Source organism: Neofelis nebulosa, chromosome 4, assembly GCF_028018385.1.
Source record: "Neofelis nebulosa isolate mNeoNeb1 chromosome 4, mNeoNeb1.pri, whole genome shotgun sequence".
NCBI classification, from domain to species: domain Eukaryota; kingdom Metazoa; phylum Chordata; class Mammalia; order Carnivora; family Felidae; genus Neofelis; species Neofelis nebulosa.
The window spans coordinates 64,216,322-64,235,921 of record NC_080785.1 but is presented as its reverse complement, the minus strand read 5'-3'; the positions used below and the strand labels follow the sequence as shown (position 1 = coordinate 64,235,921).

Below are 19,600 nucleotides of genomic sequence, written 5' to 3'. Positions count from 1 at the left end.
ATGACGCTTGAAATCAACCACAGGAAAAAGTCTGGAAAACCTCCAAAAGCATGGAGGTTAAAGAACACCCTACTAAAGAATGAGTGGGTCAACCAGGCAATTAGAGAAGAAATTAAAAAATATATGGAAACAAACGAAAATGAAAATACAACAATCCAAATGCTTTGGGACGCAGCGAAGGCAGTCCTGAGAGGAAAATACATTGCAATCCAGGCCTATCTCAAGAAACAAGAAAAATCCCAAATACAAAATCTAACAGTACACCTAAAGGAAATAGAAGCAGAACAGCAAAGACAGCCTAAATCCAGCAGAAGAAGAGAAATAATAAAGATCAGAGCAGAAATAAACAATATAGAATGTAAAAAAACTGTAGAGCAGATCAAAGAAACCAAGAGTTGGTTTTTTGAAAAAATAAACAAAATTGATAAACCTCTAGCCAGGCTTCTCAAAAAGAAAAGGGAGATGACCCAAGTAGATAAAATCATGAGTGAAAATGGAATTATTATAACCAATCCCTCAGAGATACAAGCAATTATCAGGGAATACCATGAAAAATTATATGCCAACAAACTGGACATCCTGGAAGAAATGGACAAATTCCTAAACACCCACACGCTTCCAAAACTCAATCAGGAGGAAATAGAAAGCTTGAACAGACCCATAACCAGTGAAGAAATTGAATCAGTCATCAAAAATCTCCCAACAAATAAGAGTCCAGGACCAGATGGCTTCCTAGAGGAGTTATACCAGATGTTTAAAGCAGAGATAATACCTACTTCTCAAGCTGTCCCAAAAAATAGAAAGGGAAGGAAAACTTCCAGACTCATTCTTTGAGGCCAGTATTACTTTGATTCCTAAACCAGAGACCCAGTAAAAAAAGAGAACTACAGGCCAATATCCCTGATGAATATGGATGCAAAAATTCTCACTAAGATACTAGCAAATAGAATTCAACAGCATATAAAAAGAATTATTCACCATGATCAAGTGGGATTCATTCCTGGGATGCAGGGCTGGTTCAACATTCGCAAATCAATCAATGTGATACAGCACATTAATAAAAGAAAAGATAAGAACCATATGATCCTGTCAATCGATGCAGAAAAGGCCTTTGACAAAATTCAGCAACGTTTCTTAATAAAAACCCTAGAGAAAGTCGGGATAGAAGGAACATACTTAAACATCATAAAAGCCATTTATGAAAAGCCCACAGCTCACATCATGCTCAATGGGGAAAAACTGAGAGCTTTTTCCCTGAGATCAGGAACACGACAGGGATGTCCACTCTCACTGCTGTTGTTTAACATAGTGTTGGAAGTTCTAGCGTCACCAATCAGACAACAAAAGGAAATCAAAGGCATCAAAATTGGCAAGATGAAGTTAAACTTTCACTTTTTGCAGATGACATGATATTATACATGGAAAATCCGACAGACTCCACCAGAAGTCTGCTAGAACTGATACATGAATTTAGCAAAGTTGCAGGATACAAAATCAATGTGCAGAAATCAGTTGCATTCTTATACACTAGCAATGAAGCAACAGAAAGACAAATAAAGAAACTGATCCCATTCACAATTGCACCAAGAAGCATAAAATACCTAGGAGTAAATATAACCAAAGATGTAAAAGATCTGTATGCTGAAAACTATAGAAAGCTTATGAAGGAAATTGAAGAAGATATAAAGAAATGGAAAGACATTCCGTGCTCATGGATTGGAAGAATGAATATTGTCAAAATGTCAATACTACCCAAAGCTATCTACACATTCAATGCAATCCCAATCAAAATTGCACCAGCATTCTTCTCGAAACTAGAACAAGCAATCCTAAAATTCATATGGAACCACAAAAGGCCCCGAATAGCCAAAGTAATTTTGAAGAAGACCAAAGCAGGAGGCATCACAATCCCAGGCTTTAGCCTCTACTACAAAGCTGTAATCATCAAGACAGCATGGTATTGGCACAAAAACAGACACATAGACCAATGGAATAGAATAGAAACCCCAGAACTAGACCCACAAAAGTATGGCCAACTCATCTTTGACAAAGCAGGAAAGAATATCCAATGGAAAAAAGACAGTCTCTTTAACAAATGGTGCTGGGAGAACTGGACAGCAACATGCAGAAGATTGAAACTAGACCACTTTCTCACACCATTCATAAAAATAAACTCAAAATGGATAAAGGACCTGAATGTGAGACAGGAAACCATCAAAACTCTAGAGGAGAAAGCAGGAAAAGACCTCTCTGACCTCAGCTGTAGCAATTTCTTACTTGACACATCCCCAAAGGCAAGGGAATTAAAAGCAAAAATGAACTACTGGGACGTTATGAAGATAAAAAGCTTCTGTACAGCAAAGGAAACAACCAACAAAACTAAAAGGCAATCAACAGAATGGGAAAAGATATTTGCAAATGACATATCGGACAAAGGGCTAGTATCCAAAATCTATAGAGAGCTCACCAAACTCCACACCCGAAAAACAAATAACCCAGTGAATAAATGGGCAGAAAACATGAATAGACACTTCTCTAAAGAAGATATCCGGATGGCCAACAGGCACATGAAAAGATGCTCAACATTGCTCCTCATCAGGGAAATACAAATCAAAACCACACTCAGATATCACCTCACGCCAGTCAGAGTGGCCAAAATGAACAAATCAGGAGACTATAGATGCTGGAGAGGATGTGGAGAAACGGGAACCCTCTTGCACTCTTGGTGGGAATGCAAATTGGTGCAGCCACTCTGGAAAACAGTGTGGAGGTTCCTCAAAAAATTAAAAATAGACCTACCCTAGACCCAGCAATAGCACTGCTAGGAATTTACCCAAGGGATACAGGAGTGCTGATGCATAGGGGCACTTGTACCCCAATGTTTATAGCAGCACTCTCAACAATAGCCAAATTATGGAAAGAGCCTAAATGTCCATCAACTGATGAATGGATAAAGAAATTGTGGCTTATATACACAATGGAGTACTATGTGGCAATGAGAAAAAATGAAATATGGCCTTTTGTAGCAACGTGGATGGAACTGGAGAGTGTGATGCTAAGTGAAATAAGCCATACAGAGAAAGACAGATACCATATGTTTTCACTCTTATGTGGATCCTGAGAAACTTAACAGAAACCCATGGGGGAGGGGAAGGGGAAAAAAAAAAAAGAGGTTAGAGTGGGAGAGAGCCAAAGCATAAGAGACTCTTAAAAACTGAGAACAAATTGAGGGTTGATGGGGGGTGGGAGGTAGGGGAGGGTGGGTGATGGGTATTGAGGAGGGCACCTTTTGGGATGAGCACTGGGTGTTGTATGGAAACCAATTTGACAATAAACTTCATATATTGAAAAAAAAAAAAGAAAGTGAAGACGTTATACGACACATAACTATGATTTGGGGTGTTTTTGGGGGTGGAACAAAGTATCCAGACATTATCTGTACCCACTATTATACTCATGAGGTCCCAGAATGGTAGGGCTGGAAGGCACTTAATAGATTATTGAATCCAGATAATCTCATTTAACAGGTGATGAATGCATAGCCTTTGGAATTTAAATAGCGAAATGCCTTGTCACAAAACAGAAAAGAAGGCTAAGAGCAGGATATAGAGCTTTGCTTTTGGTCTCAAAGTAATGTCTTCTTTCCACTAAACCCACCAACCTTCAGTGATGGACGTTTTATGTGTTTACATAGTGGCCATTCTGCTGGTAGCTGTATGACTTGTACAAACTGTGTGTAGCTGAATTAATCATTCTGATTTCTTCCATTAATAATTCACATTTGCTTTCAGGATCAAATACTGAAAGGAAAATCCCATACCCTATTATAGTTTAATCACGGAAATTACATAAAATAACATGTCATCTTGTATTACGTTCAAGCAAAGTAAATCATGCAGTTAGGAAAGATGCTAAATAAAGCACAGTGTTCATCTTAAACACATTTATGTAACTCGTGTCTTAAAAATCACTTAAAAATTATCTTGTAGAGGAAATATTTGTATTAATAAAGAATAACTTACTTTCTAAAAATGACCAAGTAAATTTTGAAATTTTTGGTCTACAAATCAAACAAGGGCTGGTAGGATTTTTATCTCCTTCAATGTAGCAGAGCCCATCGATAATGCAAACATTTTCCTAATGGAAGTTTTAAAAAGAGGAAAGCAATTAGGATACCATTATAGTGTTTAGGAAAAAATGTACATAGAAAGATAGCATCATATATGTTGATCAATCCAGGGTAAGCATGTTATAAGTCTGTTTTGCTTAGGAAACATTTTTTCATGTGTCCTAATCATAAATGTATGTTAGAAAACAAATCATTTCCTTTTTGTTTAATTGCCCGTGGAACTGATCAATAGGGAAGGAATAAGAAAATACATATAGCTGTATCTCTGTGTAGAATTTTAGCTTATAAATAACATGGAAGACAATCTGTCTTTTTTTCTGGTCTTTCTTACTGCTAAGTCAGGCTGAAGTGCTCTATTTATAAAGAAATGAAACAATTTTTCCCCTTGCTCATCTTACAGAAACACATATGTTTATAGCTATTTTCCCTTCCTCTAGGATCCCACTATGTCCTCTGAACAGAGCAAAACTGAACCAGAACCTTGGCATAATGATCCACACTTGACAATGGATATCCTTATACAAAATAGTGGAAAGAGAGGCTGATCTGCAAAAAAATAATTTTATTTTATTTTATTTTATTTTATTTTATTTTATTTTTTTTTTATTTATTTTTGGGACAGAGAGAGACATAGCATGAACGGGGAAGGGTCAGAGAGAGAGGGAGACACAGAATCGGAAACGGGCTCCAGGCTCTGGGCCATCAGCCCAGCCCAGAGCCTGACGCGGGGCTCGAACTCACGGACCGCGAGATCGTGACCTGGCTGAAGTCGGACGCTTAACCGACTGCGCCACCCAGGCGCCCCTAAAAAAAATAATTTTAAATGTAGCAATAATTTTCAACCTGGGAAGAAGACCAAATTTTGTTCAGCATATATAAGCTTTGCCCATTTAATGTAATCTCCTTTGATGTCACTTGGAACACTGCACAAAAATAAGAACAGAACATTCGCAACAATGTAAAACAATTTTGAATTACAAAATTTTAAAAGTACTTACTGTAAAACATGTGGAAACAGAATATTTAGGGGAAAATAAAAATCAAACAACTTTGTAAAAACAGAAACTTCTGGGGCACTTGGGTGGCTCAGTCTGTTGAGCATCTGAATTCAGCTCAGGTCATCTTGTGGTTTGAGTTCGAATCCCGCATTGGGCTTGTGCTAGCAGCTCAGATCCTGGAGCCTGGTTCAGATTCTGTGTCTCCATCTCTTTCTGTCCCTCCCCTGCTTGTGCTCTGTCTGTCTCTCTCTCTCTCTCTCTCTCTCTCTCTCTCTCAAAAACTAAATAAAACATTAAAAAAATTAAAAAAGTAATTAAAAAACCCCAGAAACTTTTTACTGACATGATCTAATTGCTAATCTCAAGGGAAAAAAAAAAGATTTAAAATTCAAAATAATGATACTTTTCATTTTTATCTACATAAATATTATTTGATATGCTTCTCAATTTTGAATAGCCAAGTAATATTACTTCCATGGTATGTATTAAATCAGCAACTGGCATATGAGAAAGATATGGTGATAAACCCAACAGACTGCACATAGATTAAGAGGGTGTGGCTGTGAGGATTCAGCTCAGGCTGGGGTGTTCTGTAATCTCGTAAGTAGATAATTGCATGGTTCAATGAATTTATTTGCCACACACACACACACACACACACACTCCCTATAAAAGTGGTAGCCTTACACATTTTACAAGCTCCATCAAAATGCATGTCATTTGCCACAAAGAAGATTAGGCACGAGCAGAGAGACATCTAACTGGAAAATCTTTATTACTTTTTAAAAGGAATGTAGTAGGAGTTAAAATTCAATCTGAACCTCCCCTTTTAATTTTTTTTTTAAGAAATAAATAACCAGCCACTTGAAAACATTAGAGGTAGAAATCTCCTTGCCATTTCACCAAGAGTTACTGGCAGAGTAACAATTTCAGTTAACCTCATATAAACTTGAGGAAGGCTTTTCTCTATTAGTATTTCTGATATGAAGGTGAAAAAAACTAATATGCCTTTAATATGCCAATAGCATGGGAAATGAAAATACTTACCATGTAAATGTGAAAATAAGTGAAAAACTGCTTACCTTTATAGTACATGAGTCTTTTCCATAGAGACCACAAAGTTGACAAGCCCCATCATAGATGATCATTATTTTGGGATTACTGAACCTGTAACCATCATTAGATACCTGTAAGATGCAGTTTTATAATAAGATAATTTGTTCTAAATGTGGCTTCATAAATTCATTATGAAATTTTAATACATAAATATTTACTTTATTAATAAATATGAGACTGTCTTTTCTTTTTTACCTTTAACTGCCACTTCGCAATTGGCTTCTCACCCATCAGATCTAAGGTATCAGACTGCTGAACATCAGGGGGCAGCTGACAATCAATAGTTCTGCTATTTTGAAAAACAATATGCGTGTAGACAGCTTTTCCAAGGACCCAATTACTGCTATTATACTAAAGGCATAATAAGAAAGCAATTAACTTCTGTTTAATTATGGAAATTCCTTGCTAATAAACTACATATAATCAAAATATAAATCTTAAAAAATGCATGGCTGGTATAATGGAATATATAATGAATGAAGTAATAAAACTGACATCAATAGTGAATTTTATCCAGAATAATATAAACCATATATACCTTAATTAGACGTAAACTGGTTCTAATGCCTCATGCATTTCTTATAGGTGTAAATCAAAGAAGTTATCAATATTGGTCATGTATAATGAATCACCAAGTAATGAGTTTTGTAGCAAGAGGAAACACATTTGACTATGTAGCTGACACACAGTGGTTTGATTTTCTGCCCAGAAACTCTCTCATTTCTTCTGCAAAAGCTCTTAAACTTCTACTTTTACTTGAAATTGCTCTGTCGGTCCTCCATCCATATGGTTCCCAGGACCTTCTCATGTTTTTACATGACCCATCTTCCTGGCTATGCTTGACTGCTCTGGGGGTGTATCTAAGCTGAGTCAATGCTTTGATTATTTGGAATGTTTCAACTTTATACCAGAGGGGATACTGGGCCAGTATGCTTCTGGTAGCTTCACGTGCAAGATAAAAAGTAATGGAGATGTGGGTGGCTGTATTTTTCACTATGTGTAGGAGGCTAGTATATAGTAAAAGGGAAAAATGAAGCCCACAGAGAAAAGCAGAACTGAGACAGACAGATACACACACACACACACACACACACACACACACACACACACACACATAAATTCAGATATACTGAGTCTTCGTGGTGTTCAAGTCCCAAATTCAAGTTGTTCCTGAGAATTCAGCAATTACATTCTTACCCTGATTTTGTGAAAAACACACTACCTTAATAATAAATCCTATTTTTGATTAAGGTAATTCAAATGAATCTATATAACTTGAAACTAAATTCTAACTGGTTTACTCTATTTAATAACTCAGTGGCATATCATATTTAATCTACACTTAAAGTATAATTTTTTAGCATTAAAATGTATTGGTATTAAATGTATTAAATTACTAAATGTACTAAATACATTTAGTATTAAAATGTATTTAGCATTAAAATGATCTAAAGAGGAAAAGCCAGAAGAATTTTCTAGGTACTGGTAACTACATAGAAAGCTAAAAGGATATATTTTATTGCCAATATTTTGACTTAGATTTTTCTTTTAAGTTTATAACTGTATAATGTTTTCAATTGCTCAGAAATGGTCAAGGACCATGTTGATGCTTCAGTATTGTGAGTCTGCAGGAAAAGGAAAGGAAGGTAAGAACATGCTCATCTGTGGCTAGCGGGAAGTATCTTAAGATCTGAGGATTGAAGGAGTAGGCCACAGTACAAATCTCCATGTTTGAGGGGGGTATGTACAGTCTGGCCAAACAGATCAGTGGTTTCTCTCTAGCGGAGGGGGACTGACAACAGTGTTTCAGAGTAGTCATGATAAGGACACTTAGATGGATACAGCGTTTTGTGTATTGAAACAAGATTCCAGCCAAGTCCAGAAATCATTTCCCCTCCTGTTTGGAGAAGCCAACCCCAAATAAGGAATAAATGGAGTTATATTTATTTTCCATTCATCAATATTTTGAGAGTACCTACATGTGCTGAGAATTTCCTGATGAAGAAAGATCACAGAGGAAAGGACAGAAAACAATTTTAATACTGCTATAACCAAGATTCAAGTTAAGTTCAGTGAGAGAGAAAGCATCCATTTTGTCTATCACGGTCAAGGGAGGCTTTTCTCCCTGAAAGTAGAAGAGGAGACTGCCGTTTGGACACCTGGAGCAGAATTGGAGAGACTACACTTCAGTGAGGCTGGAGGGAGGAGCAAGTGAAAAGGGAGGGATGCATGAGACAGCATGAGATTTTAGTATAGTGTATGCAGGCGGTTCAAGGTTACAAAAATAGACAGGAGCTGGATCACAAAGGACCATTCATTTCTAGGAAAGCTACTTGAATTTAATCTTACAAGTATTTAAAAACTGGATTCTGTAAAGTTCTGGCTGCTTTTCGTAGAGGCAGAAAGTCAAAGAAAGGATTGGGTGCTTGGATCTCCAGATAAAAACATGTAAAATTACTATTGCAAAAGTAGAAAAGAGCAGCCATAATATGCTACCTTTCATGTAATAAAAGAAGGGATTCATCTGTTCCTTTGTGCAAAAGAAATGCAGTAAGGACAAACCAGAAAATAATGACAGTGGATACCTCCAGGGATAGATGGGAATGGAATGGAAAGAAAGGGTAATGGACAGAGAAGTATAGATGAAAAGACAGTGATATTTTTCTGTGTGAATCTTCCGTACGGCACCAACTCCCAGAACCATGATTTTTTTGCTTACTTTCCAAATAAATAAATAACTAAAATCAAGTAAACTGTGGAGGAAATTTAAAGCAGAATACAAATACTCAAAAATAAACTGAATGGTATTACAAATGAAATAAACATCCTGAACAGGGTGCAAAAATATAAGTAAGTTTGGCGCTGGCTAGTGAACATACATATTTTCTTTCTCTAGTTCTGTATAGTGTGTTAGAGAATTTCATAGTGTGCTCTTTATTTGTCAGGTATTTAGAAAAAAGTCGTATGAGAATAATATCACAGCAAATAATACATCTGAAAGTAAGTACAAAATGTACTTTCCAAGAGAATACAGACCTATAAAACTTTTTGGCAAATAACTTAATTGTACTGTGATGTCATTTGATTTATTCTGCCACAAACAGTATAATGTCTAGTCTCTTGAGGAATACTGAAGTGAATAAAATTATGCATACATTCCATTTTCCATTGTGTGTCTTATTTTTTCATTGGGATTAAAATATTTCATGGCTCATTTAGAAAAGCTCTACTCAAAAAATCCTGAAATAAGAATATTTTTCTTGTATAATTCTTTGAAAAAGACAGACACAAAAGTTATTTCCTCCTTAAATTCTTAATCCCAGGATCACATTTAGCTTTAGCAATTTAGAGAAAAAGTATAAAGAATGCTAAAATGTGATTTTCTGTTTTAAGTTTTCAGCTTACCCCAGTATTTTCAAAGGGCTTTCCTTAAAATAAAAATCCACTTGAATAAAGAAAAGGAAGACCAATGATTGATGATAAATAATCATCAAAATAAGATATAGCTTGATATACCAATGTTCAAACTGAGTCTTTACGTCTGTCGTTTGTAGCCTCAAGAAAGAAAAACACTATTTTTATTTTGAAATCCATAGTAAGGGAAATATAAAGGATGAGTGCAATTAATCTTCACTTTTTGTTTGGTAAAAGGGAATTGTTCATATCTCTACATCCCCTAAGTCATACAGATTTGTCTTGGGCAAAAATGATCTCTATTTGTTGTGGTTTTACATTTTAATAAATGCAGAAGCTTACATATCAAGCTTAATATTACTTTAATTTCTTATTATGACTGGAATAGTGAGCCAATACTGTAATAAAAATTATAGAAAATATTTTAATATGGTTAATGAATAGGAAAGAAACTTTAAGGTTAAGCAATGTAACCATATTCTTATTGAGCTCTCTGTGGATTTGACATCCTTTGGGATTATGTTGTTAACTGATAGACCAAATTAATCCAAGAAAAAATTAATCTGAATAACTCATAAACTTAATTGTTTTTCAACACTATAATTAACATACCTGCAGTTTAGTAACTTCACATTTAGTTGAAGGTAATTCTTTGAAGCCTTGACCAAACACTCTCACTGTCATACAATTATATTTTCGAATATTACAGAATCCAGCATTCCCAAGTCCTATAATTTCAGGAGCCTTGTCTTTGGACAAAAGTGATAAAACAAAATGGACAAAAATCCATAAAAATAAACTAATTATTTGCAAGGTCCAAATTAAAAGCATATGGAAAATAATATTTTGAAGTCTAACCAAATATAAGTACCTTAATTAAACTATTAAATATTAAGAGTAACCTGGTATTTAAAAAAGTGTCACTTACCATCAAGCCAATAACAACAGCATTAAAGATACTACCAGTGCCCAAATACACAGATTTATTTGATGTTTTAATAATGTTTAATACCAATTATTTACAAGTATTAGCAAATTACTACTACAATGGCCTGTGTTTTGTTTTTGCCATTTTGGTTTGTGCCATAGAGGTGGGTTATAGAAAAATACTTCTGCAATAAAATAGTGTAATTAGCAATGTAATATATTAATATTTAAAAAAGTCTTAATTTAAACAGAAAAATTATCAAAATTTTATGAAAATGTTATTAATGTTTTTATGTATTATTGCTATCTTACATGCCACCATAATCTTAAGTGTACTTTCAATCACAGGAGAAAAAAAATTCTCCTAGTAGTCAGAGTTAACTGATTTTCACATAGTTATATCTTTGGTTCTGGTCTTGGTAAGATCACACATCATGTGTACCAGCAAGATCTGGTTGTCAAAATAGATAAATGCAGCATATGAAAGTAACTGAGTCCTCTAAGTACTGGCAAAATGTAAGTGAATATAACTTTACTAGCAGGAGAATATAAAATCATAAACTGTATACTCAGAACACTAAAAATGCTTATGGAAATTAAAAAAACATTTGTTTATTCTTTCATATTCAACAAATGTTTACTGAAGAATTTCTACTTTTCCAGATGTTATTCTAGGTACTGAATACTAGGTTTCTCTATGTAAAGAGAACAAGTTCCTGCCTTCATATAATTTACATTCTAATATGGGAGGACAAAAAAAAATGAAAAATAAATATAAAGTGTATCACACAAATGTTTTCAAGACTATGGAGAAAACATATGTACTAACTATATTAAGTGAGATAAAGACTATGTGATTGTGTGAAGAAAACTACTTTATTTTGAAAGACTTTGGAAGAAGTCTGAAATAATACGATATTTGAACAGAGAAGAGAAGGAAGTTGATCAGGAATCTATAAATTGGAAGAATGCTCCCGTGAAAGGGAAAGTAATTCAAAGGTCCTGAGGTGGGAGCAGGCTTGGCCTCTTTGACAAACAGCAAAGCAACCACTTAAGAACACTGGGGAGCAGTGGACTATGGTGAGAATGGTAGATGAGTTCAGTGAGAGAGGAGGTTCAGACTGCATAGGGTCTTCTAGACCATGGTAGGGAATGTGGATTTTACTCAGAAGGAGAGAGAGAGAGCCATTAGAGGCATTTAAGCAAGAGTTCTGTGATCTCACTGTCATTTCAAAGGGATCTCTTTAGCTGTTATATGCAAAATAAACTTTGAGAGAATCTATAATAATCCAGGTGAGATATAATAGTAGCTTGGACTAAGTTATTGCAGGGAAAGAGATGATATTCTTCAAATCTAGAGCTGGATTTGCTACTAAAACACGAGGCATGAAAAAAAAAATGAGAAGCCAAAATGACTACAAGTTTTTAACATGAACAATCAGAGGAGTGAAGTTTACATTTACTGAGATGGAAAAGGGCAGGATGGTGGGGGTAGAAGGAAAATCAGGAGTTACTGGTTTAATAGCTAATGAAATCCAATTGACTTTTAGAAATTTCTTTCTCTTATATACTGAGATACAAAATAGTTTGTGCCATGTAGATGGATTAGTGAAAATATCAAGCAAATTGGTATAATTAGTAAAATATTATAAACACAGTACTCAAAATACACTGAATGTGAGTTCTAGAGAAATAATGATTCTCTACCAGTAGAGGGATGAACTGTATGCAAAGGCCCTGAGGTCAAGAGAACCTAGTGTTACAGAAACCAAAGTGGGTGGAGTAAAATAAGTGAGGGTTTTAGTTGTAGGGGATGAGTTTGAAGATATATGGTGTGCCTGAACATATTGTGCTTTATAGGCTATTATCAGTACCCCAGCTTTCACTATAAGTAAGATGAGACACTTTGGAAGAATTATTACTAATAGTATTGCTTAATATAATTTACATTCTTTTCCCAACATAATCTGAAGGAACCCTGTCAAAATACAGAAGGTAAGAGAGAACAAATAAGTTTTCATAATCAAATGACATACACAATATCAAAGTTGGAGGGTACTTACTCACCATGGGAATCACTGCAATCATAGGAACTAAAGCCTGGGGAACATACACACCCCCATTCCATACACTGCCCATTGCCACTGCATAAATTGGGGCATTTTAGTACTGATAGAACGTCTTCAATTGACTTGCCATATTCTTCTGTGTTGTATTTCCCCTCTTCCAAAATTCTCCTTTCACATTCATTTTCTAAAAGAGCCACAGCTGCTTCTGTCCAGCTAAGATCATCTTTTAGGAGAACATCCTTAATGCACATATCTATAGCACTGTCTAGGCTCCTGCCCAGAAAGGCAAGACAGTGTCTTCCTATGCTGGAGTTACCAAGAGTCTGCTGGCACAGTGCCAAGGTGCTGTATTCAGTGAGACCAGAGGGTGTGGGCCACGTAGGGACAAACTCTTGGTGGACATCCTCAGAATGGTCCTCAGGGAAGAAATAAGTGAATTCTTCTAGGTCACTTTGGCTGAGACTTCGTAAAGCAAACATAGGAAGAAACTCATAATTTATGTTTTGCCGTTTCCATCTGTTTTGTGGATCCCACCTCATCTCTTGGCTGCGGCTACCCTGGTCCTGGGTCTGTTTCCCATTGTCCGAAGTGTTTGGTGTCTGTTGTTTTTCATTTCCAGGATGTGTTTGTAAATCTAAGTCCAGTTTGGTTAGGTTCACGTGCTTTTTTTCTTGAGAAAAGAAATTCAAATTATTTTCTTCAAATGCATACTCATTTATCCCTCTGGTAAGAGCTTCTGAATTAATATATTCAGAGGTGACATCTAGTTCTGGTATCAGGAAAGAGAATTTGACATGTTTGAGATCCCTGCAACCTGAAACAATCTCTGGTTGAGAAACACTGTCCAGGTGATCAGAAGGATATAATGAATTAGTCAGTGAGCAGCTACAATAGGATTGTTTTCCAGATGATGGCGGAGAAATTGGCATTGTGTCAAACATGCTTTTCCCTGGCAAAATCCTTCCAAGTGCAAAAGAGAAAAGAATAGTAATTTGGACAAGAACATTTTTTTTCTCAGTAATGTGTTGAAAAACAAACAAAAACAAAAACAAAAACCCGCAGAATACTGTGTCACCATTCATTTATTTATTTTTAATTTTTTTTAATGTTTATTTCTTATTGAGAGACAGAGAGAAACAGAGCATGAGCATGGGAGGGGCACAGATAGGGGGAGACACAGAATCCAAAGCAGGCTCCAGGCTCCGACCTGTCAGCACAGAGCCCAATGAGGGGCTAGAACTCACAAAACATGAGATCATGACCTGAGATGAAATCAGATGCTTTAGTGACTGAGCCACCCAGGCGCCCCCATGTCACCCTCACTTAAACTCTAACATGAATACAATAACAAATGAAAATAATTTACTTTCTTACCTCCATTCATTAATAAAAGCAACACAATCATTAAAAGTTGAACTAATTTTGGTTCCATTTTTATTATGGAAATCATTTTCTGGGTTTTCATCAAAGGTGCCACAAAGTCCCAAAGTGTTTCTATAGTCTAAGCTAGGGGCTCGGATTGTTAAACTCATGCCCCATTCACTAAGATCAGCACGGATAAATGCTCCAGAAGAAAACCAGATCTGCAATACAGAAATAAATCAACTGCATTAAGAGTTGGTATAAAATAACACATTAAATACAAAACAGTGTGTTGAATTTATTTATATATGTTCAATACATCTTGATGCAAGAATGAAAACTCTATATTTCTAACTATTCCTAAATATTTATTCTTAACTATATATTTAATCCCTAATATATGATTTATTAGGCACGGTGAAAAATATTTTTTAGGAATAACTTACCAAGTTAGCATATTGAAATCTTAAAATAAGGCTGCTTAGATTTGACAAAGACTTAACTATGTTGTGTCTAAATGTGTACGGAAAATTGAAAAAAGGTATTATTCCTTCTTAGATCCTTCCCCTAAAGCTTTATTTAGGGGGAAAAAAAACCCTAATGCAAAAAAAAAAAAAGATAACTCTTAATTTAATAGAGATGAAAACAAGTTCAGAAATCAATCCAAAATCTGTAGGACAAAAAAAGAAAAAATACTTTCAACCGTGAAGAATCATACATACTGTGACTTTTCTTCCTAAGTAAGATTCACTTATCTTGATATTGCTGGTTGCATCTTGGCTCTTAACAGATAAATATGGCTGTGATTCATGTAGCTGGCCACTGCACATATCAAAAGTAACTATATCACCTTCTTCTTTGGCAACAAACCCGCAGTTACAGGACACAGGATAGTGAAGGCTTCCACAGTCCCACTGGCGTACATGGACTTCAAAATCACGTGACATACTCTTATAAAGCACAAATGTTCCAGTCTTGAAATTATCATATACCCTGGCATTAATAAAAATCAACTGCATTAAGAATTGGTATAAAATACCACAATAATATGTGAAGCACAAACAATGTGTGTTAAACTTATTTATAAGTTTACTTACTTATTATAAGTTTACTCAGATACACTATGTATTTTACTTATTAATCATGCATATCTCTCTTTTGCTTTATAGAAGTAAGCTGCATGAGAGAGGGCACGTTTGTTTTATGCCCTGCCACACCCCCAGCATTTAGAACAGGGATTGTCACTCCTTGCACAATTAATCTTGTTGAATTATAGCTGATTAAATAAATCCCACTATTCTTGGAGGTTTTTCCACTAAAAGTTTTAAGTTTTCATCATAATCATAAAGGATTCTTGAAGGTGGGATCAATTTCTACAACTTTTTAATACTTGTTCAAACTTTCGGAGTATCACTTGCTATGGAGGATTTCTATCTCTATTTGTTCATATTGAATAATTTTACGGACGATGATGACATTAAAAATATCTTAAAAAGAAGGGTGCCTCGGTGGCTCAGTCAGTTAAGCGTCTGACTGCAGCTCAGGTCTGAATGCACCGTTTATGAGTTCGAGGCCCACGCTGGGCTCTGTGCTGACAGGTCAGAGTCTGGAAACCGCTTCAGATTCTGTCTTCCACTCTCTCTGCCCCTCCACATTCGCACTCTGTGTGTCTCTCTCTCTCAAAAATAAATAACCTCCCCCCCAAAAATTAAAAAAAAAAAGATCTTAAAAAGAATAAATTACCTTATGTCATGAAGAAAATTTTGACTCACCAAAGAGGTGTTCTTAAAATTTTCTTAGGGACATCTTAAAATCACATATTCCCCAGAAGAGTATAAACTGAGTTTAAATCCTTATAATAAGCAGATATTAATAGCAAGATAGCTTAGATTACTTTTTGGCCATTTAGCCCATTTTATTTGCATTCTAGAAGCAGATATTTAGGTATTTATGATAGCCACAATAGTTTCCCCCCTGAGTATCATTGTCATGAATTAGAAGTGTTTAGTTTTTTAGAAGTGTTTAGCTTTTTAAATAATTATGTGTTAGTTTAATCATCTTGCCTAAACCAAAAAGATTATTTCAGTATCTTGCAGAAATGCAATATAGTAAATATCTCTAGAGCAAATATTTTAATCATTATTAAAAATAACTGAATGATCAAATTAAAATGACTATTCATATTTGTAAGAATCTTCATTTTTACAAATACAGACTCACTACAAATCTGTATATTTACCAAAAGCTAAAGTTAAAGGCAAAAACATTTCACACAAATAAATCAGTATTTTGAAACAAGCCAGTGTTATCTATACATGCCTTCCTTTCTAATCTTTGTGAATAGGACTAGAAACAAAACAACAGCAAATTCCAAAAGAAGCAAAAACTATTAAAAGAAAAAAACTTTCAGGAAATTACCTGCCATCAAATGTAATTATATGTGGGTCAGTAAATGAATAGCAGTAAGCAGTTGGGACATCCTTTACTTTGATCTTAAAAGCAAAGATATTTTTGGTAAATATTATCATTAATTGTATTTAGTGACATACAATAAATAGCTTAGCAATCTCAATGAATTTTCAAATAATTGCTTTTATCATAGTTATAGAAAACTGAATCATTTAAAATGGAAAAAACTTATTAAGTAATTTTGAAATGAAACGTTTATGAGATGTATTGCTCAAATAAATATATCTTTTTTAAAGCTTCAATTGTGAAGATATTTTTGTAATTTGTCAACCTGGATGCTGTCTGGAATGTAGCTGTTCCACAGGAAATCCTCATTAACTATAGGTTCCACTACAATGTTTGTGATTCTATCTCCGTCTCGAGAAAAATCTGTTACAGCAGTGTAGGACACAAAAGCATGGTTACAGGATCCATTAGCACAGGATGATGTCTGGTGAAGGTCCACGTGACAGGAAGACAGTGCCAAGTTTAAACCTAGCTGTTCTGTACCTATTTTGTGAAAAAATACATTGAGAATTTTTGTAAGGAAATATACCAACAAAAGCATGTAATAACTTGATTAACATGGAAAACTGAATCGAGATATTATTCTCATTTTCTCTTATTTAAAAAATATGGTTGTAATTTTGTCTGAATGTGTAAATTTTGTCTAAAGGTATTGAACTCTATTTGATTTTTATAAGTAATTAATCAACTTCAATATATATGTATACATAGTACTATTTTCAATAAGGTTATAAATCCATATGCACCTTCATAAAATTCAAAGCAATATATAAAATTTATTGTTTGTGCAAAAAAATCATAATTTCACCACCAAAAAGCAAAGTTTGATGTCTTTCTGCCTAACAATTGTGCCTTGGGTCCAGATATAACTGTAATATTTCATAGGGTTTGTACTCATGTTCTATCCATCGTTGAGTGATAGCAATGGTTATTAGTACAGATGATTATTGGATCATCAACTTAAAAGTAGAAAAATTAAAATAAATTAAGTAATTCCACACAAGTAATAAACTCTCTATTGCTTTTTATCTCCCAAATGTCTCAATATATTCAGAACCTTGAGAAGCTTCCTTTCCTATGGAAAAAAGGACAGAAAACAATAATTTAGAAAAAAAAATAGTAACAGAAGAGAGAAAGGAACTTCAGGAATTTGTGTAAGTAAACAAAAAGGATAGATTATTTCAAAAACCGGTAACAAGGGAAGTCTGCTATCATATCTTACTAGTAATTACAAAATCCTTCTGAGATCTAGAAAAAAGTAGCCTTTGTTGAAAACTTTCTATCGTCTTTTCTTCCACACATGATTTTCAGGTGTAAAATTATATTGGTCTGATGTAGGACACTGCACTAGATTCAAAATTACTGAAAAAAAAGTTCCTCTTTATGCATTTTTTTCCATGGAAATGCATACTGTTATTATGCACATAAAAAATAACAGAAACATCCAAATTTTTAGCTGGCTCCCTAAAGTCACTGTGGAATATATCTGGCTTGGATATAACCCCTGACATCATTTCCCCTGGTCCACGGTATGAGGGCCAAGTATTGCTCTCTATAAGCCTGTGAAAAAGCAGCATAGTAGTTGTGGAAATACACTAAGAGATACCCACTTGAGCTCTGTGGAAGTAGATATGCAATGAAAATACACTTAAAAAAGATAAGATGAAGCAAATCCAGAATGAAATCCAGAAATTCTCCTCCAGAAAAAAAGGGAAATTATTTTCAACTGACAAATAGCAGGGACATGCAAACTCCTAAAATGTAGATATATATTGCTTTTGTATTATTATAATAATGCCTTTCTTGCTGCAAGAATTGAGAGCACACAAATATAGTTTAAAGTATACTTGCAGCTGAAGAAAATCTCTGCCTGACACAAGTTTGAAAAGGGTCATATTAACATCATCCTCTTCCTATTCTCCCCCATAAGCTGTAGTAAAATTTACCAAATATACTTTTCACACGTAGTTTGAAGTAAAATTATGTCAAACAGTCTGAGAGAGAGGGTTTAAATGCATATTTCTGTGCTGAATTTCAAAACACAGTGTTGCTCACAATGCTCCTGAAATCTGAATGAGTGGCTGGGCATTTATTACCTAAGCCTGTTTACTGTCACCTGTCTTGAGACAGCATCTCCCAATGCTTCTCTCTATTTGTACGTCCATCTCTTTTCTGGGTGTATCATTCCCATGGGACTCTCTCTTCAAACATTTTTATCCTTTGCTTCTCTGATTTAATTAGGTATAATAGAGACCTGAAGACCTAGACATGTCGTAGTTGGTGTATTTATTACATAAAATTTTATGTCCTATGGTGAAAAGGTATGTAAACAGAATCTCTCTTAAAAGTCATATTCTATTTTATATATCTCTTATGTGCTTTGGTTTCTACCTCAGAGTCTTAGAGGGAGAAACAGAATTCAACTAAACCCAATCACCGCCATCCATGCTTTGTCCTCTCATAATCTATCATGTCCTTTGGGAGAATTTCACCTCTTCCTATATGGCTGTGACAGTGACATATGTGCAGCCATGCATCACACAATCTATGTAATTTGTAATTTAAATAGAATTTTATAACAAAAGGTCTCAAACACAAGCTTACATTAAGGAGAGAAGTATAGGAGACCCATGTTTTAGGAGTTTTAGGACCCATGTATTAGGAGTTTAGTATTAGGACCCATGTATTAGGAGTTTTAGGACCCATGTATTAGGAGACCCATGTTGCATAAGCTTGAATTTATGTTAATATAACATATCATACCTCCCTAGTTAGGGATATTTGGAAAATCTTAAAGAGCAGTTTGTCTCTCCATCTCTGAAAACAAAGCAAAGAAAAAAGTAAGTGGGAGGACGAGAATGAAAAGGAGGAAGAAAAAGATGATGAGGAGGAGTTGTTCATCACTGTTTTTTTTTTTTTAATACATGCTATGAGCCCAGGAGGGATAAATGTGAATTGCAACATAGACTGTTTTGACAGTCAATAATATGGACCCATATCATTAATATGGCTGAGCTATAATTTGATGTAAACACACAATATAATTCATTATATGCATACTCTCCAGTGACTTTTTCTAGAAGAAAAAAATAGCATTAATTATTATTTGA

The 19,600-nt window shown here is 34.8% G+C and overlaps 1 protein-coding gene across 5 annotated transcripts in view; it reads right to left on the bottom strand.

The window, feature by feature from the left end:
- The window catches only part of VWDE (von Willebrand factor D and EGF domains), a 78,139-nt gene that overhangs the window by 29,369 nt on the left and 29,170 nt on the right, over positions 1-19,600 (bottom strand). For all 5 annotated transcript variants that reach the window (XM_058724968.1, XM_058724969.1, XM_058724973.1 and 2 more), the window contains exons 8-16: positions 16,756-16,973; positions 16,434-16,507; positions 14,738-15,008; positions 14,028-14,236; positions 12,652-13,613; positions 10,270-10,406; positions 6,439-6,594; positions 6,210-6,314; positions 4,023-4,137 (exon numbers count right to left, since the gene is read on the bottom strand). In XM_058724968.1, the coding sequence (XP_058580951.1) occupies positions 4,023-4,137; positions 6,210-6,314; positions 6,439-6,594; positions 10,270-10,406; positions 12,652-13,613; positions 14,028-14,236; positions 14,738-15,008; positions 16,434-16,507; positions 16,756-16,973 (2,247 nt within the window). The remainder of the gene's footprint in view (positions 1-4,022; positions 4,138-6,209; positions 6,315-6,438; positions 6,595-10,269; positions 10,407-12,651; positions 13,614-14,027; positions 14,237-14,737; positions 15,009-16,433; positions 16,508-16,755; positions 16,974-19,600) is intronic.